Source organism: Notamacropus eugenii, chromosome 6 (assembly GCF_028372415.1).
Source record: "Notamacropus eugenii isolate mMacEug1 chromosome 6, mMacEug1.pri_v2, whole genome shotgun sequence".
In the NCBI taxonomy this organism is placed as follows: domain Eukaryota; kingdom Metazoa; phylum Chordata; class Mammalia; order Diprotodontia; family Macropodidae; genus Notamacropus; species Notamacropus eugenii.
Genome location: NC_092877.1, coordinates 31586997 through 31612938, shown reverse-complemented (window position 1 = coordinate 31612938; position 25942 = coordinate 31586997). Strand labels below are relative to the sequence as shown.

Below are 25942 nucleotides of genomic sequence, written 5' to 3'. Positions count from 1 at the left end.
TTTGAAAATAGATTTTTTCATATCCTTTGACCACTTCTCCACTGGGAAGTGTTTCTTTATTTTCATATATTTATGATTGTTACCTCTATATCTTGGTCATCAGAAGGTTATAAGGCAGTCTTCCCTCCCTCTTTCCCCTCCTCCAATGTAGTCAGTAGCTTTCCTTCTTAGCCTGGCTGTATTGATTTTGTTTGTGCAAAAACAGGCTTTCCAACTTCATGTAATTGAAGTTACCTATTAATTTTTTGTGACCCTTCTCCGTCTCTTGATTTGTTTTAGAATTATCTCTGAGCCATATTTAGGTAAAATACCCAATCACAAGTTCTCTACTAATTTTTTTATGTTGTGAATTAAAAAAAAAAATAGACCCTGTTCCCATTGTATCCCTTCCCCACCCACTCCTTTGCTTATAATAAAAAAGAAATAAGTTCAGCTAACTAACTACTACAAGTGCTACTTTGAATATTTGGGTGTATGTACTAAGTAGCTAACTAAGACTTCAAAAAATTCTGAAGGTCTTTACACAGTGATCCACAGTCATGATGCTCCATCTCTGTAAAGAAGCTGAGGGAGATATTTTTCTTATTGCTCTTCTTTGGGTTCTTTCCCTTTATATTGTTTTAATAGTATAAATTGTTTTCCTGGTTCTGCTTACTTCCTTTGTTTCACTTCATTTAAGTCTTCCAGTGATTGATCATATCCATTGTTTCTTATAGGACAGTAATATTCAATTACATTCACATACCACAGTTTCTTTAGCCATTCCCTCTTGAATGGGCAATTACTTTGTTTTCCAGTACTTGGTTAATATAAAAAGTGGTTCTATAAATATTTTGATGTATGTAAGGCCTTTATTTTTATCATTGATATCCTTAGGGGCTAGTACATATTTAATAGTGGAATCTTTGTTTCACTGTGTGGGTATTTTAGCTACTATCTCTAATCCAAATTATTTTCCAAAATAATTGGACCAATTCATATCTCCATATGGTACATCATTTTATATTTAGGTCAGGTATCCATTTTGTTCTTACACTATGTTCTTATACATGGTGTAAGATGTTAGTTTAAACTTAATTTCTGTGAAATGCTAACATTCATCAGTTTTTGTCAAATAGAGAAGTTTCTGAGTTCAGTTGTGTCTAATTTTTGCTTATCTAGTTTGTTCCATTGAATTACATTTTTTTAAACTGTAGTACCAAATAGTTTTTTAAATACTGTTTTACATATAATTTGATGACTGGAAGTATTCCTTCATTCCTCCCTTCACTCCACCTTATTTCCCTTGAGAATGTAGACATTTTGTAACTCCAGATGAATTTTGTTATTTTTTTCTCATTCATTAAAGTATCCCCTTTGTAGTTTGATACAGTTCTAAATTTGCAAATTAGTTGGTATCATTTTTTATTATATTGACACGGTCAGGACAAGTAAGCTAATGTCCTTCCAATTGTTTATTTCTTTTAAAAGTTTTTATAATTATATTTACATAAATTTTGAATTTCAGAATAGATTCACTCCCCTGATGGTTGTGCATTTTGTTGTTATTTTGTACAGATTTCCTTTGTAATTATTTCATCTTGGATTTTGTTGCTATCGTATCTTGGTGATATTTATAGATTTATTTTTATATCTGCTTATTTTATTGAAGGTACCAATTATTTCAGTTGTTTCCTATGCTGAATCTCTGGTGTCTTCTAAGCACATCATCATGTTATCAGCAAATAGCAATAAACTCTCTGCCAATATTTATGCTTTTAGTTTCTTTTTTCTTTTATTGCTAATGCTAGCATTTTTAGAACAATGTCAAATAACAATGAGAGACAGCACCCTTGCTTTACTATATTGATTGAAACAGTTTCGAGGGGGCAGAGCCAAGGTGGCAAAGTAGAAAGATGCACATACTCTAGCTCTTCAGCCACAGCCCATAAAATACCTGTAAAGAATAACTCAACAATTCTAGAGCAGCAGACGCCACAGAACGACAGAGTGGAGGAGATTTCCAGCCCAGGGTGACGTGGAAGACCAATGGGAAAGGTGAATCATACTGGACACAGAGTGGAGCGCAGCCCAGCCTTGGTCGCGTAGCACTGGGAGGAGCAGAGCCAGAACAGGCCTCGAAGATGGACTCCCCAGCAGCAGCAGAGGTTCTCAGATCCCTCAACCCACAAGTGCCAAATAAAGCTTTAAATGTCAGTGAGAGGGCTTTTCCAACTTGGCGAGAAGGGAGAAGAGTCCTCCCCTAGCCCTGACCCCAGGTGGCGGATGTGGTGGCCTGGCAGCACAAGCAGCAACCAGCACTCATTGTTGGAACCCTCATCTTAAAGCCCCTGGGAGAATTGAGCAACTGATCTTAATCTCAGCCCTGAGCACGGTCCTGGGGTAAAGAGGAGTGCTGGCATGGCGGAGCTGGAGGCCCTTGAGGAATAAACTGCTCTCCCTTGATTGTGCCACCTTGAAGGAACTGAGAACTTACAAGTCCTCAGAGTATACCCTACTGTTGATAAAGGACCCAAAAGTAAAGTAACTGGTTGGAAAATGTCCAAAAAAAGGGAAAAAAATAAGACTATAGAAGGTTACTTTCTTGGTGAACAGGTATTTTCTCTCATCCTTTCTGAAGAGGAAGAACAATGCTTACCATCAGGGAAAGCATAAAAGTCAAGGCTTCTGCATCCCAAACATCCAAAATAAATATGCAATAGTCTCAGGCCATGGAAGAGCTCAAAAAGGATTTTGAAAATCAAGTACGAGAGGTGCAGGAAAAATTGGGAAGAGCAATGAGAACAATGCAAGAAAATCATGAAAAGCGAGTCAACAGCTTGCTGAAGAAGACCCAAAAAGTGCTGAAGAAAATAACACCTTTAAAGATAGGCTAACTCAGTTGGCAAAAGAGGTCCAAAAAGCCAATGAGGAGGAGAAGGCTTTAAAAAGCAGAATTGGCCAAATGGAAAAGAATGTTCAAAAGCTCACTGAAGAAAACAGTTCTTTAAAAATTAGAATGGAATAGATAAAAGCTAATGACTTTATGAGAAACCAAGAAATTACAAAACAAAACCAAAAAAAAATGAAAAAATGGAAGATAATGTGAAAATATCTCATTGGAAAAACAACTGACCTGGAAAATAGATCAGGGAGAGACAATTTAAAAATTATGGGAATTCTTGAAAGTCATGATCAAAAAAGTGCCTAGACATCATCATTCGTGAAATTATCAAAGGAAACAGCCCTGATATTCTAGAACCAGAGGGCAAAATAAATATTGAAAGAATCTACTGATCACTTCCTGAAAGAGATCCCAAAAGAGAAACTCTTAGGAACATTGTGGCCAAATTCCAGAGTCCCCAGGTCAAGGAGAAAATATTGCAGTCAGCTAGAAAGAAACAATTTGAGTACTATGGAAATACAATAAGGATAACATAAGATCTAGCATCTTCTACATTAAGGGATAGAAGGGCATGGAATAGGATATTCCAGAAATCAAAGGGACTAGGATTAAAACCAAGAATCACCTACCCAGCAAAACTGAGTATGATACTTCAGGGGAAATAATGGTCTTTCAATGAAATAGAGGATTTTCAAGCATTCTTGATGAAAAGACCAGAGCTGAAAAGAAAATTTGACTTTCAAACACAAGAATCAAGAGAAGCATGAAAAGGTAAAAAGGAAAGAGAAATCATAAGGGACTTTCTAAAGTTGAACTGTTTACATTTTTACATGGAAAGATAATATTTGTAACTCTTGAAACTTTTCTCAGTATCTGGGTAGTTGGAGGGATTATACATACACATACACAGACAGAGCACAGAGTGAGTTGAATAGGAAAGGATCGTATCTAAAAAAATAAAATTAAGGGATGAGAGAGGAATATATTGGGAGGAGAAAGGGAGAAATGGGATGGGACAAATCATCTCTCAAAAAGGAGGCAAGAAAAAGCTTTTCCAATGGAGGGGAAACCAGGGGAGGTGAGAGGGAAAAAGTGAAGCTTACGCAAGAAAAAGCTTTTCCAATGGAGGGGAAACCAGGGGAGGTGAGAGGGAAAAAGTGAAGCTTACTCTCATCACATTTGAGTTAAGGAAGGAATAATATGCACATTCGATTTGGTATGAAAACCTATCTTACACTACAGGAAAGTAGGGGAGAAGGGGATAAATGGGGTGGGAGGATGATGGAAGGGAGGGCAAATGGAAGGAGGGAGCAGTTAGAAGTAAACACTCTTGGGGAGGGACAAGGTCAAAAAAGAATAGAAGAAATGGGGGGCAGGATAAAATGGAGGGAAATATAGTTAGTCTTGCACATCATGAGTATTATGGAAGTCATTTGCAAAGCTGCACATATATAACTTATATTGAATTGCTTGCCCTCTCAGTGAGGATGAGTGGGAAGGGAGGAAGGAAGAGAAGTTGGAACTCAAAATTTTAACAACAAATGTTGAGAATTGTTTTTGCATGCAACTGGGAAATAAGAAATACAGGTAATGGAGTATAAAAATTTATCTTGCCCTACAGGACAAGAGAGAGAGAGATGGGGATAAAGGAAGGGAGGGGTGTTAGAAGGGAAGGCAGACTGGGGGAAGGGATAATCAGAATGCAAAGCATTTTGGGGTGGGGGGAAGGGAGAGATGGGGAGAAAGTTTGGAACTCAAAATTTTGTGGAAATGAATGTTGAAAACTTAAATAAATAAAAGAAAAAAAGAAACAGCTTCTAATGGTTTTTTTTGGTTTTGTTTTAGATATGTACTTTTTCGCCGTATTAAGAAAAAGCCCTTCTTTGCCTGTGATTTTTAGGATTTTCTGTAAAAATGAGCCTTGTATATTTGAGTATGCTGTATTTGAAGAGTTGTTGTTGTTTGTCCTTCCTGTTTGAAGGGGGCCAAAATGAAGTCGGGGTCAGTTGTGTGTTTGAATTTGTGTTTATTTTTGAAGTGTTGTATTTTAGAGACACAGGACTTAGGGTTCAAATCTCAGCTCTGTAGCTCACTATGTGAGCTGGAGCAAATCACTTAACCAGTCTTGGCTTCAGTTTTCTGAAGATGAGGGTATTGGATTAAATGACCGCTGAGGTCCCTGTCAGCTCTGTGTTTCTGATCCTGTGGCATAATAATATTGTTAGGTTTTAATTCATATGCACACATAACTATATTGAAAGATTCTTACATTCTCTCATAGAAATCTATCCTGGTCATAGTGTATAATTTTTTGGGTATTATTGTTATGTTTTTGCTATAATTTAATTCTAAATGATTGAACTGATAAGTGATAACTCCTTTGTGATTCTTTATTTTTCCATGTTTTAGTTATTAAGGCAACATTCATCACATAAAAATTATTTCTTAGTGTTTTCTCAGCTTTAAAAATAATTGTAGCATAGATACTATTATTTTTTAAAAATATTTAATAGAATTTCTCCATGCATATAACTTGACCTGGAGTTTTAAATAATCTTTTAGAAAGCAGATTTTTATTGTTTATGTGACAGCATTCCATTTGAAATATCAAAAATAGACAAAACAATGAAAACATTTGGATCCCCTTTAGTGTTCATAACAATTGGATTTGGCCTACAACCAAAGAATTTTATTTTAATGAAAAGACAGGTTGGAGCTCTTTGGAAAACTCCCTAAAATCCTATTAGAAAGCATCCTTTGTTAACTTAAAAAGGGAAATATTAAGAAACTACTGCAAGATGCAAGATAGTTGTAGAGAAAACCTTTATAGTCCTTGCCATCATGGAGCGTAAAGACTAGTAGGACATTGATAAACTGGAGAAAATCTAAGGGATGCGTGCCAGGACAGTAAAAACCTTCAGGAACATAGCATCACAGATATGGAATTAGAAGAGACTTTGGCATTTATCTGGCCCAATTTCCTCATTTCCATTTGAAGAAATTTGGCCCCAGTTAGGGCAAGTGAATTGTCTTAAATTGTTGGCAGAAGCAACTTTGAATCCAGGTCCTCTGACTTGAAATCCAGCTGTCTTCCCCTGCTGTTGGGCTTCCCTTTTGAGGATTTGAAGGATGTGAGAATATTTAGCCCAATGAAGAGAAGACTTAAGGGAGCCATAATAGTTGTCAGTAAACATTTACTTAACACCTACTATGTGTCTTCCAAGTTTTTGAAGGGTTATTATGAGGAAGAGAAATTAGAATTTTTCTGCTTGGCCTCAGAAAGTAGGTGGAAGTTGTCTCAGGAGGGCTTTCAACATTATAGAAAAAAAATTCTAAATAATTAAAATATTCCAGAAGTGGAATGGAGTACCCCAGGAGATAGAGGGTCTTTTTTTCCCACTCGAAGTCTTAGAGCAGAATTTCGATGAAACCAGGACTCCTTCCACATTTCCACCTTGAAGTATATGAGATTCTCTTATTTTGTTTGAACATAAGGGTTTTGTTATTTGGATAAGTTCTGAGCAATATCATTTTACTTATGAGAGCTTACTTTATTTTCCCTAGGGACAGAATGGTTTCAATTCCAGAATACTATGAAGGAAAGAATGTCCTTCTCACAGGCGTCACAGGCTTCCTGGGCAAGGTGCTTCTCGAAAAGTTACTTCGGTCTTGTCCTAAGGTGAATTCAGTGTACGTGTTAGTGAGGCAGAAAGCTGGCCAGACCCCTCAGGAGCGAGTGGAGGAGGTGATTAGTGGCAAGGTAAGTCTAGAGAATGACCAGTAGAAAATACATATGACGTAATACATAGCCCATAAAATGTTTCTTTGTATACTGGAGAAAGATCTTGATGCAACTTGCCAGAACCCTAGAAACCTTTTAGTGTGTTGTAACTGTGTGGGATATCACTAAAATATTGCAAATGTGCTGAGAAGTAGAAAAATTGTTAATCACTATTGTATTTTTTGTAAAGTTAGTAAATTTTGTTTGGGAAAGATGTCCACTTCTAAGCACTGAAGATAATTTTAAAAAAAGTGTTAAGCGCTTTTTAAAATTTATGGAATATAAGTATTTTGAAGAATAGTAAAACATTATAATATGTCTTTGGAGTCACTACTTTATACATAGTAAGCATTGTCAGTTACTGTATATTCCTTTTGTTTAGAAGTATGTTTCACATCTTTTTTTATAATGGTTATTGATCCCAATTCCATAAGCAGTCACTCTTCAGAAGTGTGTAGTAATACCTTAATTTTTAAGTAGTCAGATGTCTGGAATCTCAACCCTGGGGAACATTGAAGAACTAGAAAGCAGAAAAAAATATTTAAGCTACTATGAGCAGCACTGAAAATATTCAAGAAATCCCACAAAGATTACGGAAGACATGAAGTGATGGGTCAGAAGACAGATCAGAAGAAAGGTGTTATCATTGGTGAGAGGTGTTAAAGTCTCATTAGTTCCTAAACTGAGAAGTCTCAGAAAGATAAGAGCTAGGAGACAAGAAAGAACACAAAAGAAATAAAAAGACAGAGGGAGGGGAATGGAAAAGAACAGAACTGGATGTGGGATGGACAAACACAACCCCTGACAGTGGGAAAGAGGGACAGCAGAAAACAGTTATGTCAGAGGAAATAAACACTGATAGAACAGTGTCTTGTCTGCGGTCCTTTATGTAGTTTATAATGATAGTGCTTTTAGTGAGAAAAAGGTTTTATTATACTTCCTGTTCTCTATTTGCTAAGATATTTTTGAAGAATTTTAAGTTAAAAAAAGTTTCAGCACAAACGAATTTAGCTTCAGTTAGAGTTCAGTTCAGTTCAGTCAGAGCACTTACAACCCCAGAGGTGACGGGGACCTGAACATGGAAGGTTCTCTGCCCCACCCCCATACTTTGCTGTTCAGTCTTGTCTTCATTTACATAGTTTTAGTAATAGCGTATATATATCATGACTTCATTAAATACTTCATTAATAACTTCACTGAAACAGAAAATGCTTGTCCTTCCTTTAATTACACCCACTATCTGAAATGTGAAAGAACATTGAATTCAGTTTTTAAAATTACCATTTGCTTGATGAGCAGAAAAGATTTCAGATAAATGTGTAATTGTCTTCATTATCATGTAATTTTCTAAAATGCTTTTGAATCTCAATTCTCATATTTAAAATCAACTTATACAATACATTTTCAGTTTTGATATTGATTAATATTTTAGCCAGTACTATAATTTACAAAACTTAGTCCATTTGAACTTTATATTACCCTTCCTCCTTTAAACATGTTCTTTAAAATTATGGTCTATATCATAGAGTTGCTGTAAAGGTTACTTTGAGGAAAGTATTTTTAAACTAATATGCTATGTAAACTTTTATTATTTTTTTAATCTTAAAGTCTCCAGTCTTCCTGTATAGTCATACCAGTTTCTTTAGATGCCTTTCTCTTTTCTTCCTTGTTAGTTTGTTCTGTATTATATGGTCTGTTAAACTTTTAGAGATTTATCTTTGAGTTAGCTCCAAGTCCTTAGTTTCACAGAATATATTTTCTTTTTATACTCTAACACACTTATGCCTAGTGTTTCTTTTCTTGGCTTTTATGAACTCTAGTATGATGTGGTCATTTTTTTCTAATTGCTTCCATGTGCTCAGCTGCTTCTTTCTTTTTCAGAATTAAATTCCTAATAGAGCTTCTCTGTTCTTGCTGAGAGAGAATAAATTCTTCACTTACTAACAATTGTATTAGGTGCTCTACTTTTAGCAGATTGAGTCTTCTAGTAGATATCTGAGGACCTTGAAGTCCTCTTTCACTATTAAAGATTGACCTCTTGGGTAGTTAATACAAAGAAAGATTTGTCTATGTCTTTCTTTTGAATTTGTTATATACTAATATTATAATATAACTTTATTTTCTTTTATTATGCTTCCTAGTTTGTCCATATCATACACAGAACCCTGTATTAGTTCTCTGCCTAATAAGGGAGCTCCTTGAAAAGACTACCTTTTTTTTAAAATCATGAGTACCTTGAATGTTGTAGGTACTTAGGAAATTGTTGTCACATAAATTACAAGCTGTCAAAATACCTGGGTCTAGCTCTTTCATTTACTGTAAATTACAAATTTTCATTATTTCTCTGGACCTTAGTTTTCTTATCTGCAAAACAAGAGTTACATATTCTGAATTCTTTTTCTCTTTTGAGATTTGAATGCCTCAAATGCAGGAGCTTGGCAGTCTTGTACTGGACCGTACTTGGCTCGACTGTTAAGTAGTTATGTGGCCTTGGGCACATTAAATTAATGCCTCTATATATCAGGTTTCCCCATCAATAGGATAGGGAGTGGGGGTGGACTTAAACTAGAAGATTTCTAAGGGCCCAGCTCTTTTAGTTTGGGTTTTGGAGGAAGAAAATATGATTTGGTTGGAGTATTGGTCACCATAGGCTTCACAGAGTATGTAGCAGTTGATCAGATATATGGAAGAAACATTTCATTTAGGAAGGAACTAGTGTTAGAAACTAGTGTCAGGGTGTTGGAGTAATAAGCTTGTTATGTTTAAGAGAAAAAATCGGAACAGATCACTGTGAAATGGAGTGGTAGGTTTGTGATGGGGAGGAGTAAGAAGTAATGTTGATGAAGGGAGCAGAATGTAGAACGCCTTGAATGCTAGGAAGCAGATTTGACTCTAGCTTGTGGATTATGGAGAGGCATTAGAATCTTTTGAGCGAATGAGTAGACAATATAAAACCAGTATTTTAAGATTCAGGCAGTGTGCAGAATGAATTGGTGGACTGTTGGCAAAGAGACTTGGAGAGGCAGTTTAGGTGATCTGGTAGTATATAATTGAGGCTTGAATTACAGCTTTAAGAAGTGAGAAAGAGGAATGAAGCAAAGATGATTTCTTTGAGTTTGTGATATCAACAGGAAGAATGATGACTGAAGTAGGTGAGGTTTAATTTTAGAGCTAAAGCATTTTATTAAGTTCTTACTCTGTGCCTGGCACTGTGGAACCTTGGAGATAAAACAAAGAGGCACAAAGACAGTCCTGCCTTCAAGGACTTCACAGACTAAAGGGGAAGACAGTAAGAAACAAATCTGTAATAGTATATACCAGATAAAATAAAATAATTAAAAGGGAGAAAGCAGTAGAATTAGGCTTGGGAAAGACTTCCTTTAGAAGATGGAATTTTTTAGTCGGGACTAAAGAACTGAAAGGAAGCCAGGGAAGCCAGGAGGCAAAGATGAGGGGGAGAACATTGCTGATGGGGGACGCTACCAGAGAAAATGCCCGAAGTCATGAGATGGAGTGGCTTGTTCATGGAGCAGCCAGGAGTTCAGTGTCCCTGAACTGAAGAGTGTGTGTTGGAGAGGAAGATGAAAGAAGGCTAGAAAGGTGTGTGTTTGTTGGGGCTAGGTTGGGATTTTGTATTTGATCATGGAAGTGATAAGAAGCCACTGGAATTTGGTTTATTTTTTTGGGGGGCGGGGAGTGACATGATCAGACTTGAGCTTTAGGAAAATTACATTGGCAGCCAAATGGAGGATAGATTGGAGTGGAGAAAGACTTAAGGTAAGCAGACCTCAACAGCAGGCTGTTGCTACTACTAGTCCAGACTGAGGTAATGACAACAGAGTAGTGGCAGTGTCAGAGGAAAGAAAGTTGCTTACTCAGGAGATGTTAAGAAAGTGAAATTGAGAAGCTTTGGCAACAAGATTGGATATGAGAGGTGAGAGACAGTGAGGAGTCAAGGATGACTCCTAGGTTGTAAGCCTGGGAGAATTGTGGGGCCTTTAACAATAGGGAAATTTGGAGAGAGGGTGGATTTAAGGGGAAAGAAAATGAGTTCCATTTTGGACATGTTTAATATTTATATTATTTTTATTATTATCAATATTAAAATAATATATTCTTCTTATTAAAATAATTCTAATTTTCCGGTAGAAATACTTAGTATTTCTGGTGGACATCCAGTTTGAGATGTTTGAAAGGTAGCTGGAAATGCAAGACAGAAGGTCAGCAGAGAGGTTAGGGTAGGATTGGTAAAATGAACTTGAGAGGTTAATCTAGTTCAGTCTTTTCATTTTACAGTTAAAGAAATCAAAGCACAGGGAAAAGTGATTTTCCCAGGGATGGGATGATCATTACTCATCATTGCCATTTTGATTTTAAAAGTATGATTTTTTGCTTTCATTGGCTAGAATTACGAGAATACTAGGGGTTTGTGCCTTATAATTTAGCCCCTCATTTTCAGCTTCCTTATTAGTAACAGTAGAACTCTTTCCAGAACTGGGAGAAAAGGACAGCAGAGTAGTTATGAAAAATCCCTTTATTGTATGGGGTGTTCCAAAAGTGTACAGTTTCAAACTTTAATATACTGATTGACAAACTACAGTTTGCAGTCCTGCAAACATACAGTCCAGAGCTAAGAATGGTTTTAACATTTTAAAATAAAGTTTTATTGTATTGAAAAATGTTAAAAACCATTTTTCTCTTCCAGGCTGCATAAAAGCAGCTAGCTGGCCAGATTTATCTCTTGGGCAGTAGTTTGGGACCCTTGCTAATAGCTTAGAACTATAAGACACTTTGGGACACTTTGTATTTTCTCAGATTATTCTAGGATAGTTTGACTTTATGACCATTTTAGGTCATAACCCACAACAAGCTGAGATGTTTTCCTTCCTCAGCTATGTTAATTACTAGATGTGCCTCAATCTTAATATTTATAACTTGTTAAAACAAAGATACATCTTTGTTCTACAAGTGAAAGATTGACGTCTAGGTTTGCTACTAAATTTAGACTTTAGATTTCCTGTTACCTCCCAACTCTTGGCTTTCCTATTTTTGTTGAGGAACCTGTACTAGAACCTAGAGAAGTAGGCACTTAACCAGTATGAACCATTTTGTTTTTGAATCAAATTTTAACTGTTCATTATTTTGTAGCCATCATTAGGTAGGAATACTTAGAATCCAAATGTTTTTTTTTTTTAATTGGGTTGAGTGCTGACTGAATGGAAATACATTCATGGAAAGAAAAAGTGTCTGCTAAATTCAATGGTTCGTGAAAACTCATGTGAAAATCATTTGGGGGTGGTGTGAAAGATAATTCCACAGTCATAACTCCTACTTTCCTACCTGCCTACTTGTTCATGCTGTTTCTTTTACCTGGAATTCCCTTCCCCAGCACGTCTATTGAAATTCTACCTTTCCTTCAAGTCCTAGCTCAAATGCTACATCTTCCTTGAAGAGAAGCCAGTTAAGTAGAAAAAAGGATATTTGGGGATATATATTTGAAGTAATGGTGCAATATTCAAAATACAATGTTTGACAGTCATTTGGAACTTGAAAACCTAGAGCCAATGAGAAACTGGAGCTGAAGGTATTTTTGTCTCATGTGAAATGAGGAGATTAAATACGATGATCTCTGAGACCTCTTACAGTTCCAGATTCTCTATGGATATTCACATCCTTCATGTGGAAGTGATCATTGAATCATTGAGAATTCATTGTATACTTGAGTTTAAAGTATATACTTTCTTGCACATAGTTAGGTGCTTAGGAGTGTTTTGAAGAGAGAAGATTGAGCTCTTGACTGAGCTTTGAGGAGGGGAAAGGGGAACCAGTAGATGTGGCAGGGAGGTAGCAGAAGACTCAGAATTGTTGCCAATCCCTAGGAAGTAGGGCAATGGGACGGATGAGGTATGGCAGGTGGGACTTCAAATCTTATAGTCAGGAAAGATGTATTTGGTGCCTGCTCTGGGGTTACAAAGAAAGGGGAAATACATCCTTGCTTTTAAGTAGCTCACAATCTCATGGAAGTCGGGGGAGACAACATGCAAATAACTGTGTATAAGCAAACCCGATATAGGACAGAACAGAAGGGAAGCTGTATTAAGAAGGACTTGGGGAAGGCTTTCTGTAAAGGGAGGATGTTTGCTGGGACTTGCAAGAAACCAAAAGGCAGAGATGAGGAGGGAGATCAGTGTAGGCACGGGAGGGAGGGAGGGAGGGAGGGAGTGTGTGTGTGTGTGTGTGTGTGTGTGTGTGTGTGTGTGTGTGTGTTGTATTCGTGTATTCCTAGAGTCTGGAGAATGGACTCTTGTTTAAAGAACGGCAGCAGAAGTCAGTATTATGTGATCTAGGTATGTAGCGTGGGGTGTAAGGTGTAAGAAGACTACAAGGGTGGTGGTGGGAGTGAGAGAAAGCAGGTATTGAAGAACTTTGAATGCCCAAAAGAAGATTTTATATTTCATCCTGGAGGTGATAGGAAACCATTGAATATTGAGTATGGGGTTGATATGGTGAGACCAGTGTTTTAAGAAGATAACTGATAGCAAGTGGTAAGGAGGAAGAATTTGTGCAACAGGTCTCAGGGTCACATTAGCCAGGAATATGAAAGTGTTTTCCTTAGAGGCTGTAGATCTTGGTAGCAACCAGCTGGCAAATCTAGTATAAATCAAAGACAGAGAGGGAGAAAGACAGAGGTGGTGGATGAGTTGTTAGAAAATGACTGGCCAATATAGAGACAAAAAAAGAGTTCATTCAAGTTTATTTCCTTTTCATATTGATTTTTAAAAATGCACCAGATTATATCAGGTAGTCCCAATGATTTTCTGTGATGGTAGCTTTTTTTTTTTTCAGCTTTTGATATATTTTACCTTTGGTTTTTAAGTCCATTTCTTGTAAGTCAGTACTACTCAGATTTGCTTAATTATATCATAAGATCTTTGGAGGTTCTTTCTTGCATCTTTTCTCTGCAAAAACATTCTTAAAATAGGACATTTTTAACCCTATTTTCCTTTTTATTCTTTTATAGCTTTTTGACAGATTGAGAGATGAAAATCCACAATTTAGACAAAAAATCATAGCAATCAGCAGTGAACTCACACAACCGAAACTGGCCCTTAGTGAAGAAGACCAAGAGATCATCTTAGGTTCTACGAACATCATCTTCCACTGCGCAGCCACTGTCAGATTTAATGAAAATTTAAGGTAAGTCTCTATATTTCTATGAATTCTTAATTTTAGTAATTTGTTTTTAAAACCATTTGCTGCAAGCTAAAAGATAAATTTTGTTGAATGTAGCCTACTTTTTTTATTCAAAGCGTGTTGAAATTGTATGCAATATTTGTCCGGATGCTGTGTGTGGTTTTCAGTGTCCTGATGTTTTCAAAATAATTTCCTTTTTTTTCTTCCTTTTCTTCAGTTTAAAGATGCTGAAAAACTATGTTTTACTAAAAAACAGTTTTTTACCAAGATTAAAGCTTTACCCTCTATTTTAGAGGGGAAGTAAAGTGAGGGGGAGAGGAAAGAAAAGCTGTGGGAAAGTTGGTAGAAAAATTTAGGATAATATTTTCTGTTAGTTCTTTATTCTTTCCAGTAATCCACTCTGTCCTCACACTGTAAGCTTTTCACTGTGTACTTCTCCCTCTTTCCAGATGATTATTGAGACACTTTGTCTTTCTACTCCATCGCATGTCTATGAAGATCATGGTCAATATTCCAGGCCACACATTTCTCACAATGACTTTTTAAAGCAGCGCCTTCTTGATTTTAATTGGAAGATTTCTTCAGGAAAACTAGCAGTTGCTTTTGGCAGGGCTTTGGGGGAGTTGGAATTGGATTTTTAAAATATCCATTATTATTAGAAATCCAATTAGTGTAGATTTTTTATAAAAATTACTTGTAATGTTGCCTCTTCCTAAGATGACAAGGAAAAAACCCACCTCGTTAAAATGTTACTTCAACAGTTTGCCAATAAGTTTTTGGAATGACAAATTCCTAGTCTCTATGGAGTCCCAAGTTCAATACCCTTCCTACACATGATACATCTAAACAAAACAGACATTTCTACAAGAATTTGCAAAAGATGATAAACTAGTTTCAGTCATATGGGATACCCTTTATTTTTAAAGGCTTGTTTTGTTTGTTTTTATAAAGTCTTATTATACTGCATATTGTCACCACAAAGCTTCCACACAACAGAAGCAAGCCCTGGCCAGTGTCCAGTCAGAGTAGTGCCTTGATCTCTGGTCAGATTTTCTATTGTGAATTCAGTACAAAACATTTGTTTGGCATACCACTATTGAAAGAAAAAATTTAAGGACGCTGGCCTTTGTGATGAAAATCCCTTAACTGAACTGATCAGGTAATAAACAAGTTCACTTCACTCTGAATTTCTCACGTTGGACAGACCTTTGCTGCCAGAAGCCCCCTTCCTCTTACTGACTGATTCCTCCCAGAACAATCTCCATTTTAAAGAAAATGTCCCAGCCAGGCATTATGCCTTTCCAAAATCCACTCCTGACTCTCTGGACTGTCTGATGATGTCTCTGCCTCAGTGTTCCCTCCTCCCCCTTTGTCAGCTTTCCCCATTAGAATATAATCTTCTTGAGGCCTAGACTGTCTGTCTTTCTGTTTGTATTTATATTTGTGCCATTAGTACAGTGCTTGGCACATAGGAAACATTTAAGAAATGGTTGTTAACTTGGTTTTGCAGTAGGTAGATAAACTTTTTCAAAGTAATCTCATCTGGAAGGATAAAAGTAAAAGTAGGAAAAGTGCAAGGGAAAGCAAGACATCCACTTCTAAGGAAGAAATCTCTGCTTTTATTACTGCTGATTCCTTTTTCCTTTCCTATTTTTTTTATGATAGGGCCATGTCACTTACAAGTCACTTAGAATTCCCATTTGATCCCCATAGTTCCTGTAAGGTAAATTTTAAGATTCAAATGTTACCACCATTTTATAGATGAAGACATTGAGGTTTATAAGAGGTAAAGTGGATCATCAAAGGCCACACAACTGGTCAGTGGCAGAGCAAGGACTCATACCCATGTGTTCCACTCTGAGTCCATTTTTCTTTTAACAGTGCACAAAGGAGGGGGAAAGGACACTGTACTCCTCTCCCTGTTGTGGAGAGTGATAGTCATATCAGTGAAATTCTTACTTTCTGTGTGATATTCATCATGTGGATATCTGACTTTTACCTCAAGGGGCTGAGAGCTGGGCACTGGTACACTACCCTGGATTATGGAACAGGACAAGATCTAGTAATTTTATTGAACGATAACCAGAATTTCATACAATCGGTGAATCAATTAGCAAGGATTTATTGGGGCTACAAATACAAAGCGTGAAATATTTCTACTCCCGGGGAGTTTACGTTCCAGCGGGGAGATAGCAAATACCTGTATAAGTATGCGTAGAACAAATACAAAGAAAATAAGCGCAAACGAGTAAATACAAAATAGTTAACTACAAAGTAGCATCGGAAACAATGCTGTGTAGATATAGATATAACATGGCTTAATTTTGTAGGGTTAGGAAAAGACACGCTAGTGGTAGACAGATCAATGGTACATATTTCCTCATGTCCCCTTTTTAGTGATACGCTTTTGGTGTCCTCCCTTCTTTTTATATACTTTATGCGTACCCTTAAATGGTGTCTCCCCAGCATGGACCTCCTTTGTGTATACTTTATCTAGTTCATTGGTTCCTTTTATGACTGTTTGCTTTAGGGCAGCTAGGTGGTGCAGTGGGTAGAGCACCAGTGCAGGAGTCAGGAGGACCTGAGTTCAAATCTCACCTCAGACACTTGATACTCACTAGCTGTGTGACCTTGGGCAAGTCACTTAGCCCCAGTTGCCTCATCCTGAGTCATCTCCAGTCATCCTGATGAATATCGGGTCACTGAATTAAGATGGCTCTGGAGGAGAAGTGAGGCTGGTGACCTGCACAGCCCTCCCTCACTCAAAACAAAGTCAAGTGCAAGTCATGTCATTATTTGTCTGATGGCATGGTCTTCTTCGGCAATGAAGGATGAACACACATACAACTTTATTTGCCTTAGTGCCATTTCTACTTCCTCTTGTATCACATTGGGAAATAGGATGTTAGAATTTAAATCTAATGGCTCCTCTGTTACTGGAGAAAAGATTGGCATGTAGTGAATTCTTAATAAATTTTTGTTAATTGATTGATATATGAATACACTTACTACTACAAATATTTCTATACAGATTGACTAGGTACATACTGTGTTGATCAGAGTTTTGAATTAATAGCATCATAGTCTTCTAGCTAAAACAGACTCTCATTTTATAGATGAGTTATCTTTCTGAGACACAGAAAGGGTAAACTACTTGCCCAAGGTCAAATAGAGAGTGAGAGGTAGAACTGTCACTTGAACTCAAGGCCTTTCAATTTTTTTCCACTGACCCTTTTTCCTTCTCATTCCTGGTGGCAAACATGTACTCTTTTTACAGGGAGATCTGTAAGCACAGAGTAGAGAGTATAGAAATAATCAGTATTCTTTGATCCAGGGAATATATTGGGAATATATTCTCTTGCTGGGAATATATCTTGAAAGTTTGGGTTTTTATTTAAAGAACTTTTTCTTCCAAGATGTTTATAGCTGTATTTATAATTGCAAAACAAAACAATTTAGAAGTAAATGAAATGTCCATTAGTAAAGGAATAATCAGCAGGTAGGTGGTGCAATACATAGAGCACCAGACCTGGAGTCAGGGAGACTCATCATCCTGAGTTCATATCTTGGCCTCAGACACTTATAATTGTATGAACTTAGCAAGTCACTTCATCCTGTTTGCCTCAGTTTCCTCATCTGATGTAAGATGAGTTGGAGAAGGAAATGGCAAACCACTCCAGTATCTTTGCCAAGAAAATCCCAAAAGAGATCACAAAGAATTGGACGTAACTGAGACAATTGAACAATAACAACCAAAAAGGGAATGGTTAAACACATTGTGCTACATTAACGTAATGTAATGTAATCATCTAGTTAAGATTGACAAGTTTGAAGCATATAAGGAATATTGAAAAACCTTTGTGAAATAATACAAAAAAAAGTTGAAGAACAGAGTTTATCTTTATCCTATGACTATAAAAGATAAATGGGAAGAAATGTTCTGATGAAAACTTAAAGAAAATGAAACATAAGTTATGAAATTTTATGGGATAAATTAATTTAATTGCAAATAGTTCAAAGTAATTTGATTATTCTTTATATAATTTTTAATATATTTAACATGTTATAACACACATACATGCATATATGTACATACACATGTATACTCTTATACATACACACACACTTATAGAAAATGTGGAAAATTTTCCATGCATCTCTCTTTTAAAAATAGGAAAAGATTCTTTGGGTGTCACAGTAAATAATACAATCTTTCAGTCATGACTAGATATTTATTGTGTGCTTTTGTTTCCAGAGATGCGGTTCAGCTAAATGTGATTGCTACACGGCAGCTTATTCTCCTTGCACAGCAGATGAAGAATCTGGAAGTGTTCATGCATGTATCAACAGCTTACGCATACTGCAATCGCAAGCATATCGATGAAGTAGTCTATCCCCCTCCTGTTGACCCCAAGAAACTAATTGATTCTCTGGAGTATGTCTTTTTTATTAAACTTTATAGTTATGCAGAGATAAAAAAAATACACATATGTGCTTTTCTTTCAAGCAATTTTAAAATCCCTTCTCCCTCCCCTCACCAAGTATTTTGGCCACATTTAAAAAAAAAAAATCTGAGCATCTATCTGTGGGCACCATAAGTGCTGATGTTACTGTACTTTTCATAAAAGATTTGTTGTGTGGGAGTGGTAGCATGGTATAAAGGAAAGAACACTGGATTTGGAGCCCGAAGATCTGTGTCTGAACCTCTGGTTTCTACTTAATACCTGAATAACTTTGGACAGGTCACTTGATCCTCTTTAAGCTTCATGTATTCATCTGTAAAAGGTGTGGTTTAGACTAGACATCCATGATCCCTTTCAGCCTTTGACCGTGTGGTTTATGCCTGGTAGTTTGCAAGGGAGGGTGGGAATGAACATGGAAAGAAATCCCTACCTAATTTACTTTTGATAGCAGAGACTATTTGCTTAAAGTTGAAGGTGGAGGTAGTAACAAGGAGGTGAGGCCTGTTCTTTTAATAAGTCATCAGTACTTACTCCTTTCTAGTAGGTGGTTGGCAGGAGAGTATCTCTTATTAGTTAATTCTGACTTGGCTAGAACATCCCGTATCTTTTAGTAGTACTGTTTATCAGTTACTCTACACTTTTGAGAATGTGGTTGTTGTCGTTTACTTTGGCCCATCAAACTTGAGTTGGGAATGTTAGGTTTTTTTTTTTTTAATTGACTTGCTGTCCCACTTCCCAAGCAGCTATTCCATACTTTTTCCTTGTACAGCCCACTCCATCTCATCATATCATATAACCTCACTTTCTGCTTTATGAAGAACATTAAGGCCATTTGAGTTACTTTTTAACCATAGCTTATGACAGACTCTTACGTGGGGTAAAGGTTTGTAGCTTAAAAAACTTCCAGATGAATTCCCTTGTTAAGTGTGTCTTTGGGCAAAAAAATCCATACACATTCACTGGACTTCAGTTTTCTCAACTGTAAAATGATGGACTAGAGAACAGTGGTGTCACACTCAAATAGAAACAGTGGGCCACATGTTGACTTAGGAAACCACAGATTAACATTATCTCTGTTGTATTGTATTTTTATTTTGTTCAGCATTTCCCAATTATATTTTTATGTGGTTTTCTAGTTTGATATCTCTGGACTAGATGACCTCCAAGGTCCTTCCCTTCTGGTTCAAAATCTGTGATTCTACACAGAGAATAAATGAAGATTGAATAATCCTACAAAAGCATTCTTTTAACAGTACATTTACAATATTCCATTTTGCACATAACTTTTTGAGGCACATCTACATCTGTTATCCCAGTTTTCTTGGTATTTCAACCCCTACTTCCTCCACAATAAGGCAGAAAAAGATCCCTTAGACAATCTAAACTATGGAAAAAGTCAGGTATGTTTTCTGGTGAAAGAATACTCCTTGACTTCCTCCTTTGTGTAAGACTCATAGTGTCCTATGTATTCATATGCATTACAACAAAACAAACCTATTTTCTCATGGCAGAAGTTACTAATTTCATTTTTTCCTTGCTGACTTTGGAATGAAAGGTACATAATTATTTACAATTTGTTTACATAATTACTTGTTTTAAAAGTTTATTATGTTCCTGGCATTTGCAGGTCAGTCCTACTGAGAGCATTGAAATCTTCTCAAACTTAAGGTTGACTCTTGCATTCAAACATAGTCTTTATATGCTTACATATATAAAACACACATAAAGAGTATGTCCCAAATTTGTGCTATCTTTGCTAGATCTTTGTAAAGTTTTTGTTGTGTTTTGGAGGGGCATGAGAAAGAAGTGGGCAAGAGGTCTAAATTATTTTTCACTGAATAAAGGAAGACCAGTTGAATCAAATCATTTGTTCATGTTTGATGTGTTTGAGGAATTGTTTAAAAAACACTTTTTAGAATAAGACATTTGGAAACTAAATCTTCTTTCTGCTTTGATTATTAGGTGGATGGATGATGGACTAGTAAACGATATCACTCCCAAACTTATAGGAGACAGACCTAATACTTACATATATACAAAAGCCTTGGCTGAATATGTTGTACAGCAAGAAGGGGCAAAACTAAATGTGGCAATTGTAAGGCCGTCAATTGTTGGTGCCAGTTGGAAGGAGCCTTTCCCAGTAAGTCACATCTAGAATATAGAATGCTGGCGTATCTACACATATTGTGAAGTGTTACATCTGAGAAAGTGAGGTATAGAGTAAAATTTGACAAAACTGTGACTTTGTAGTATAATTCTTAATTATTAAGTAATTACAGATTATTAAAGTGATAATTGATGAACATGGTTCCTTATAAAAATGATTTTTGTTTTAAGGTAGTTTTAGGAAATAACTATGCTGTTATGATGCTGGATAATATGCAGGAATTGAAAGTATTAGAAATGTAGATTAGCAACATTGAAATCTTCTTTCACTGAAAATTAAGATTGAGGGATATGAAGTCACTGCATTCCATTCACATAAGACTTGATCAAGGCAGCTTTCCCTGTGTTTGATATGAAATTCTAAAAGAGGAAATTTTAATTTCATATGAATTAGTTATATGAATTTTATAAAGTCCAATTTTATATATATATATATGTGTATATATATATATATATATATACACACACACACATGCATGTACACACATATATATATATATATATATATATAAAATCATCATAGCCATCAATCTTCAACACTGGAATCTCAGTATAAAAGAACAAAGGGTGAAATTTAGAGCATTTAGGGATCTTACCCTTCCATCTATATATACCTTGGTCAGTCCGCTAACGACCCTGATCCTTCCTTTCTCCTTTGGTGACATTATAAAGTAAGAACAGTTGGGAAGATTAAGATGTAAACAAATTTTAAGCTTGAGTATAGTTTATATTTAATGAATTGCTGTTCAACAGATTGTACACTTTAAAATACCTGAAGCTGAATCCTGGAAATTAATTAAGAACAGGAAGAAAATTGGTTTTTTGTTGGGACAGTGCTGATTACTTTATTCATCTTGTATTAGTTAATTTTAAATAGGAAGATTTCTTTGTCATCCATCCTTCTACTCAGTGGATTACAACCACGAATTTATATAAGAGCAGTAGAATTGTGAGTTAAATGGTGTTTGTCCCAAAGCTTATGAACAGGCTTCCAACTTTCTGAATCAGATCCTTGTCAAAAGCCAGCCTTGCTGGGTAGAGGTGGCGCAAGAACAAAATTCCCTCCCTTTCTGCTCCTTTATAAGTGGTAAAAATCAGTTTACATAAGTATTTGTTGGCATGCGCATTTCAAGGAAAGAATCTGGAGTTTCACTTTCTAAAATAATTGTCTTTCCTTTGGTTACAGGGATGGATCGATAACTTTAATGGACCAAGTGGTCTCTTTATTGCTGTGAGTAAACCTTTAATTTAATTACTGCTTTTTTTTTTTTCCTTTCTTAGATAATTTGAGTTTAACTACCTTAAGCATTACGTTTGTTTTTCTTTCTTCAAAGGCAGGGAAAGGAATTCTGCGAACAATGCGTGCTTCCAACAATGCCCTTGCAGATCTTGTTCCTGTAGATGTGGTAGTCAACACAAGTCTTGCAGCAGCCTGGTATTCTGGAGTTAATAGGTATATGAGGTGACAGTGTGGGCTTATTAAGTTATTATTTGAAATTATGGTAAGTGGGGGGAAATAACTTACGTGAAATTTAACTAAAAAATAAGAAAGTAGATAATTTTTTTTCTGAAAGACTGCTACACTTTTTAGAATATCTGTAATTGTACAGAAAACTGAGGGAGGGGGCAGAAGTTGGATGTTTAAGATTAGTTATAATTCCCCCCAGAATAACTGTATATTGATATTTGCTACTGTGGTTCTAGAGTTGTTTTACCTTGTTAACCTTTCTGACATCCACTAGTCTATTCTATGCTTCTACCAGTGGTTTTTTAGTAGAAGTCACGGCCTGCTGGATAGAGAGCAGTCTTGGAAGCCAGAAATCTCTAGGTTTAAGACCTGTCTCTTATACATGCTGCCTTAGAAACCTTAGGCAAATCACTAAACCCTTCGGTGCTCTTGGAAAACTGTCTTGAGACTCTTAAGTGCTGAGTTACTTGGCTTTAGTAGCTCCCTTCCATGGGGATTCTCTATACTAAATAAAGTACAGGTCTGACGTATCCACTCCTAGCTCTACTTTACTACTAAAGGAACAAGGTATTAGGTAATTATTTGCATATGTTGTTTTGGGCAAAGGAAAATTCAGTCTATAATTTGCCTCAAATTGGGCCTCAGAAAATGTGTCAAGAACAAACACAGAGAATAGAAATTAAAACACTCTTCCTTATTTTCCTTAATTTTTTGGCTTATCTTTTGTTTTTTAGAATGTTTTTTATCTAGATACAAAAAGAGAAATTATGCAGAGAAAAAAATGCATATGTAGTAGACAGAGTTGTTCTGACCAATATTTTTTCATAATTCTGTCACTAATATGTGATAACTAAATCTGACAGTTAATTACAAAATCCCCTGTAATGTCATTTAACTGATTCATCCATTTATAACATTTATGACATCATTACTGTAGAACTGTGTTTTGCCCATATTCTGTTTTCATTAAATTCCACTAATTACCAATAGGCGGGTTATGTCTATAATTTCTATTGAGAAATTTTGGGGTGTTTAAGTACATGAGCAATTAAAAGTACCTCAGCTAATAAATGTAAATTGGTCCATTGAGAACAACAGTGGCACTATAATTAATCTAAAAGGTACACAGACTTTTGTCATACTCATTAAAGGTGTTCTATACAAGGTAGGCGCAGCAGTTTTTCTTTGGTACTTATTCTGGTATTTGATTTTTCAGACCAAGGAACATCATGGTATATAACTGCACCACAGGCAGCACTAATCCTTTCCACTGGGGTGAAGTTGGTATGATTTTTTTTTCTTTCTGCTTTCTATAAATCTTAGAACAAATCTTAAAGTTACTGAGTAGAATAGTTTTTAGTAGTTGTTTTAAAGATCATGTGTTAGTACTATTACAGTTTTTTAAGACTTAAGGATGTTCATTTGTAACTTATTTTCATTATCATTGCAAACTTAATTGTTATATCTACCAGCACAACAGCATAGATAGGTCTTGTGATTGCCTTCTTGAAATGTATATTTCCCATCTGCCATTTTTGTCCTTTATTCCCAGCTTGTTCTTTTTCCTCCCCCAATTGCCCCACCCCTCTGGTAGGAAGTAATGCTCCTTTCTTTTTGACTAGAACTACAAGCTGTACTTTGTCTACGGCAAAATGAGAAGTAGGTTCAGTGGGCATTACTCCCAGCTTTGAGAGCTGGAGATGGTATAATGGGAGATACTCCATGAAGTAGATCCAGAATGGCAACAGATGAAGTTTGCTTGGGAAGCAGAATGATGCCTTAATTTATGCTAGCATCTTGTGACACTTTCACCATGGCGTAGTGTGTCTGCAGTTAGTTTTGAATTGTTATAGAAACAGTAACAGTAAAGTTAGTACTTCAGAGACCTGGGCCCTTGTCATAACTCTGCCACACCATACCTTGTTCTCTGGGCAGTTGTTTCAGCTTTTCTATATATTAATTTTCTCAGCTGCAAAATGATGAAAGAGTTGGATCAGGTGTACTATGGACATATATGGCATAAAGACAACTTAAGTTGAACCAGATTCTGGCTTTATTTGGTCTGTTTTAATGCAAAATGTTAATTCATGTTATTGAGTGTCAAGGTCAAATTCTACCTTGAATTGAATAATTATTTTCAAATAAACACTTTAATTTAAAATTGCATATTACTGTATTTTTCAACCCCATTGGTTTTCTTAACCTATACTACAGTTTTGATTAAAACTACTCAAATTTTCAAATAAGTAGACATTTTGAAACATAAGTTCAGTTAGTATTTCATAAAGTTTTAAAATTTTGGAATAGATACTAGGTTGCTGCTTAATAAGTTATATATACTCCAAATAAAGTATTAATATATCCAGATGATAATAGAGAAATTTGATCTGTATTTGAGATTTAATTAAGATATTGGAAAGTAAAATAATGTTGAATGACTTTACTTTTTTTATGTATATGACTTAGGCAATTTAATTAAAAGTATTTGCAAGAAAAAGATCATGATTTTCCTTTTCTTTTTAAAGTAAGTACAGTAATAAGAAACTGGAAAGAGGAACAGAAAGAAAGAAGCTATGGTGAGAGGTGCAACATAGAAAGTGACCTTGTAATGTGACCTTGGTAAAGTGTTCAGAGAAATGCCAGAATGAACTTTTAGTTCTTGGTATAATGAAAATTAACAAGAAGAGGTGGTTCTCAAATCATTTGAGTTCAGTGGGCATATGTCCCTTCCCCTTTTTTTAACTTCTCTATAAGGTTTTGTTTTTTAATATGGATGCAGTAGTTTAATTCTGACATCTATAGCAAAAAGTATTGTACTTTGTAAAAATGTAATGGTTTTCAAAAGTTCATTACATGGTTATTACCAAAGCTGTTACACAACTTTTCTTTCTCAGAATACCATGTAATTTCTACTTTCAAGAGGAATCCTCTCGAACAGGCCTTCAGACGGCCCAATGTAAATCTAACCTCCAATCACCTTTTATATCATTACTGGATTGCTGTGAGCCATAAGGCCCCAGCATTCCTGTATGATGTCTACCTCAGGATTACTGGAAGAAGCCCAAGGTAATGGTGACTAGCTCTGTCTTATCTGTTCCTCTGACTGTGAAACCCATGATGCCACTGAAATGAATGTTAACTGTATTTTTGTTCATGCTTATGATTGAGGCTTAATGGCCTTTGTGAATGAGAAGACTCTTCAATTCAAGACTTTTACCTTAAATAAAGAGGTGATCTTGTAAATCACACCATTCCATTTAGCCCTTCTGGTTGCCTAACTCATGATGTCTTGAATTGAAGATCTCACTTTAGGTTTTTCTTGGAACAACAACATTCAAAAATGCTTTGATGCTTATTTTTCCTACAGGCTATTATCTAAATCATTCCTTCAAGATGAATCCTTTAAACCAAGTGTTCAGGCGCCCCAATTTTAAGTTTTATTCCAACAACCTATTGCTTCATTATTGGAAGGGTGTCACACACACAGTACCTGCCTTATTGCTCGATCTTTCACTCAGGTTGACAGGTCAGAAGCCGTGGTAAGAAGAATAGTGCTAAGTACACTTCGTATCGGTGAGGTGGTGGAAGCTTGCTAGAGAGACGACAAGTCGCTGGCATGAGCTTTACCCGTAGTAATACTAACCTAATTCATCACAATCACAATCAGGATGCCAGGACATTTCTTAGGGATTTAATTAGCCTGTTGGGATACCATTTCTGGTTCTCACGTCTTTGGGCTATTGACCCTTCAATATTCTGTTAAAAAACAAAAAAAGAAATGCCCAGCACCAAGGTTGTCATTGTTATTATAAGCTGAAGATGAATCCCCTCCCTCGCTCCACTACTCCAAAAATTTGAGTGTAGGTTTTTGTAGAGGGTTAAGGATAAAAGATCTTCTTCCTTCTGGTATTTAGTACTTTTTCCTGGAGAATAAATTATTTCAAATATATCTGCTTTCCATTCAGCTTATAATATGTGAATTATTA

The 25942-nt window shown here is 36.0% G+C and overlaps 1 protein-coding gene across 5 annotated transcripts in view; it reads left to right on the top strand.

Annotated features, from left to right (window-relative positions):
* Window positions 1–25942, top strand: part of FAR1 (fatty acyl-CoA reductase 1) — a 96519-nt gene that overhangs the window by 44931 nt on the left and 25646 nt on the right. For 4 of the 5 annotated variants that reach the window (XM_072619371.1, XM_072619368.1, XM_072619369.1 and 1 more), the window contains exons 2-9: window positions 6449–6644; window positions 13687–13862; window positions 18115–18294; window positions 20285–20462; window positions 21675–21719; window positions 21823–21941; window positions 23173–23240; window positions 24851–25022. In XM_072619371.1, coding sequence (XP_072475472.1) covers window positions 6456–6644; window positions 13687–13862; window positions 18115–18294; window positions 20285–20462; window positions 21675–21719; window positions 21823–21941; window positions 23173–23240; window positions 24851–25022 — 1127 coding nt within the window. In that variant the 5' untranslated portion in view covers window positions 6449–6455. Of the gene's footprint in view, window positions 1–6448; window positions 6645–13686; window positions 13863–18114; window positions 18295–20284; window positions 20463–21674; window positions 21720–21822; window positions 21942–23172; window positions 23241–24850; window positions 25023–25323; window positions 25496–25942 lie in introns of all 5 variants that reach the window. The other variant, XM_072619367.1, reaches the window with a different exon arrangement.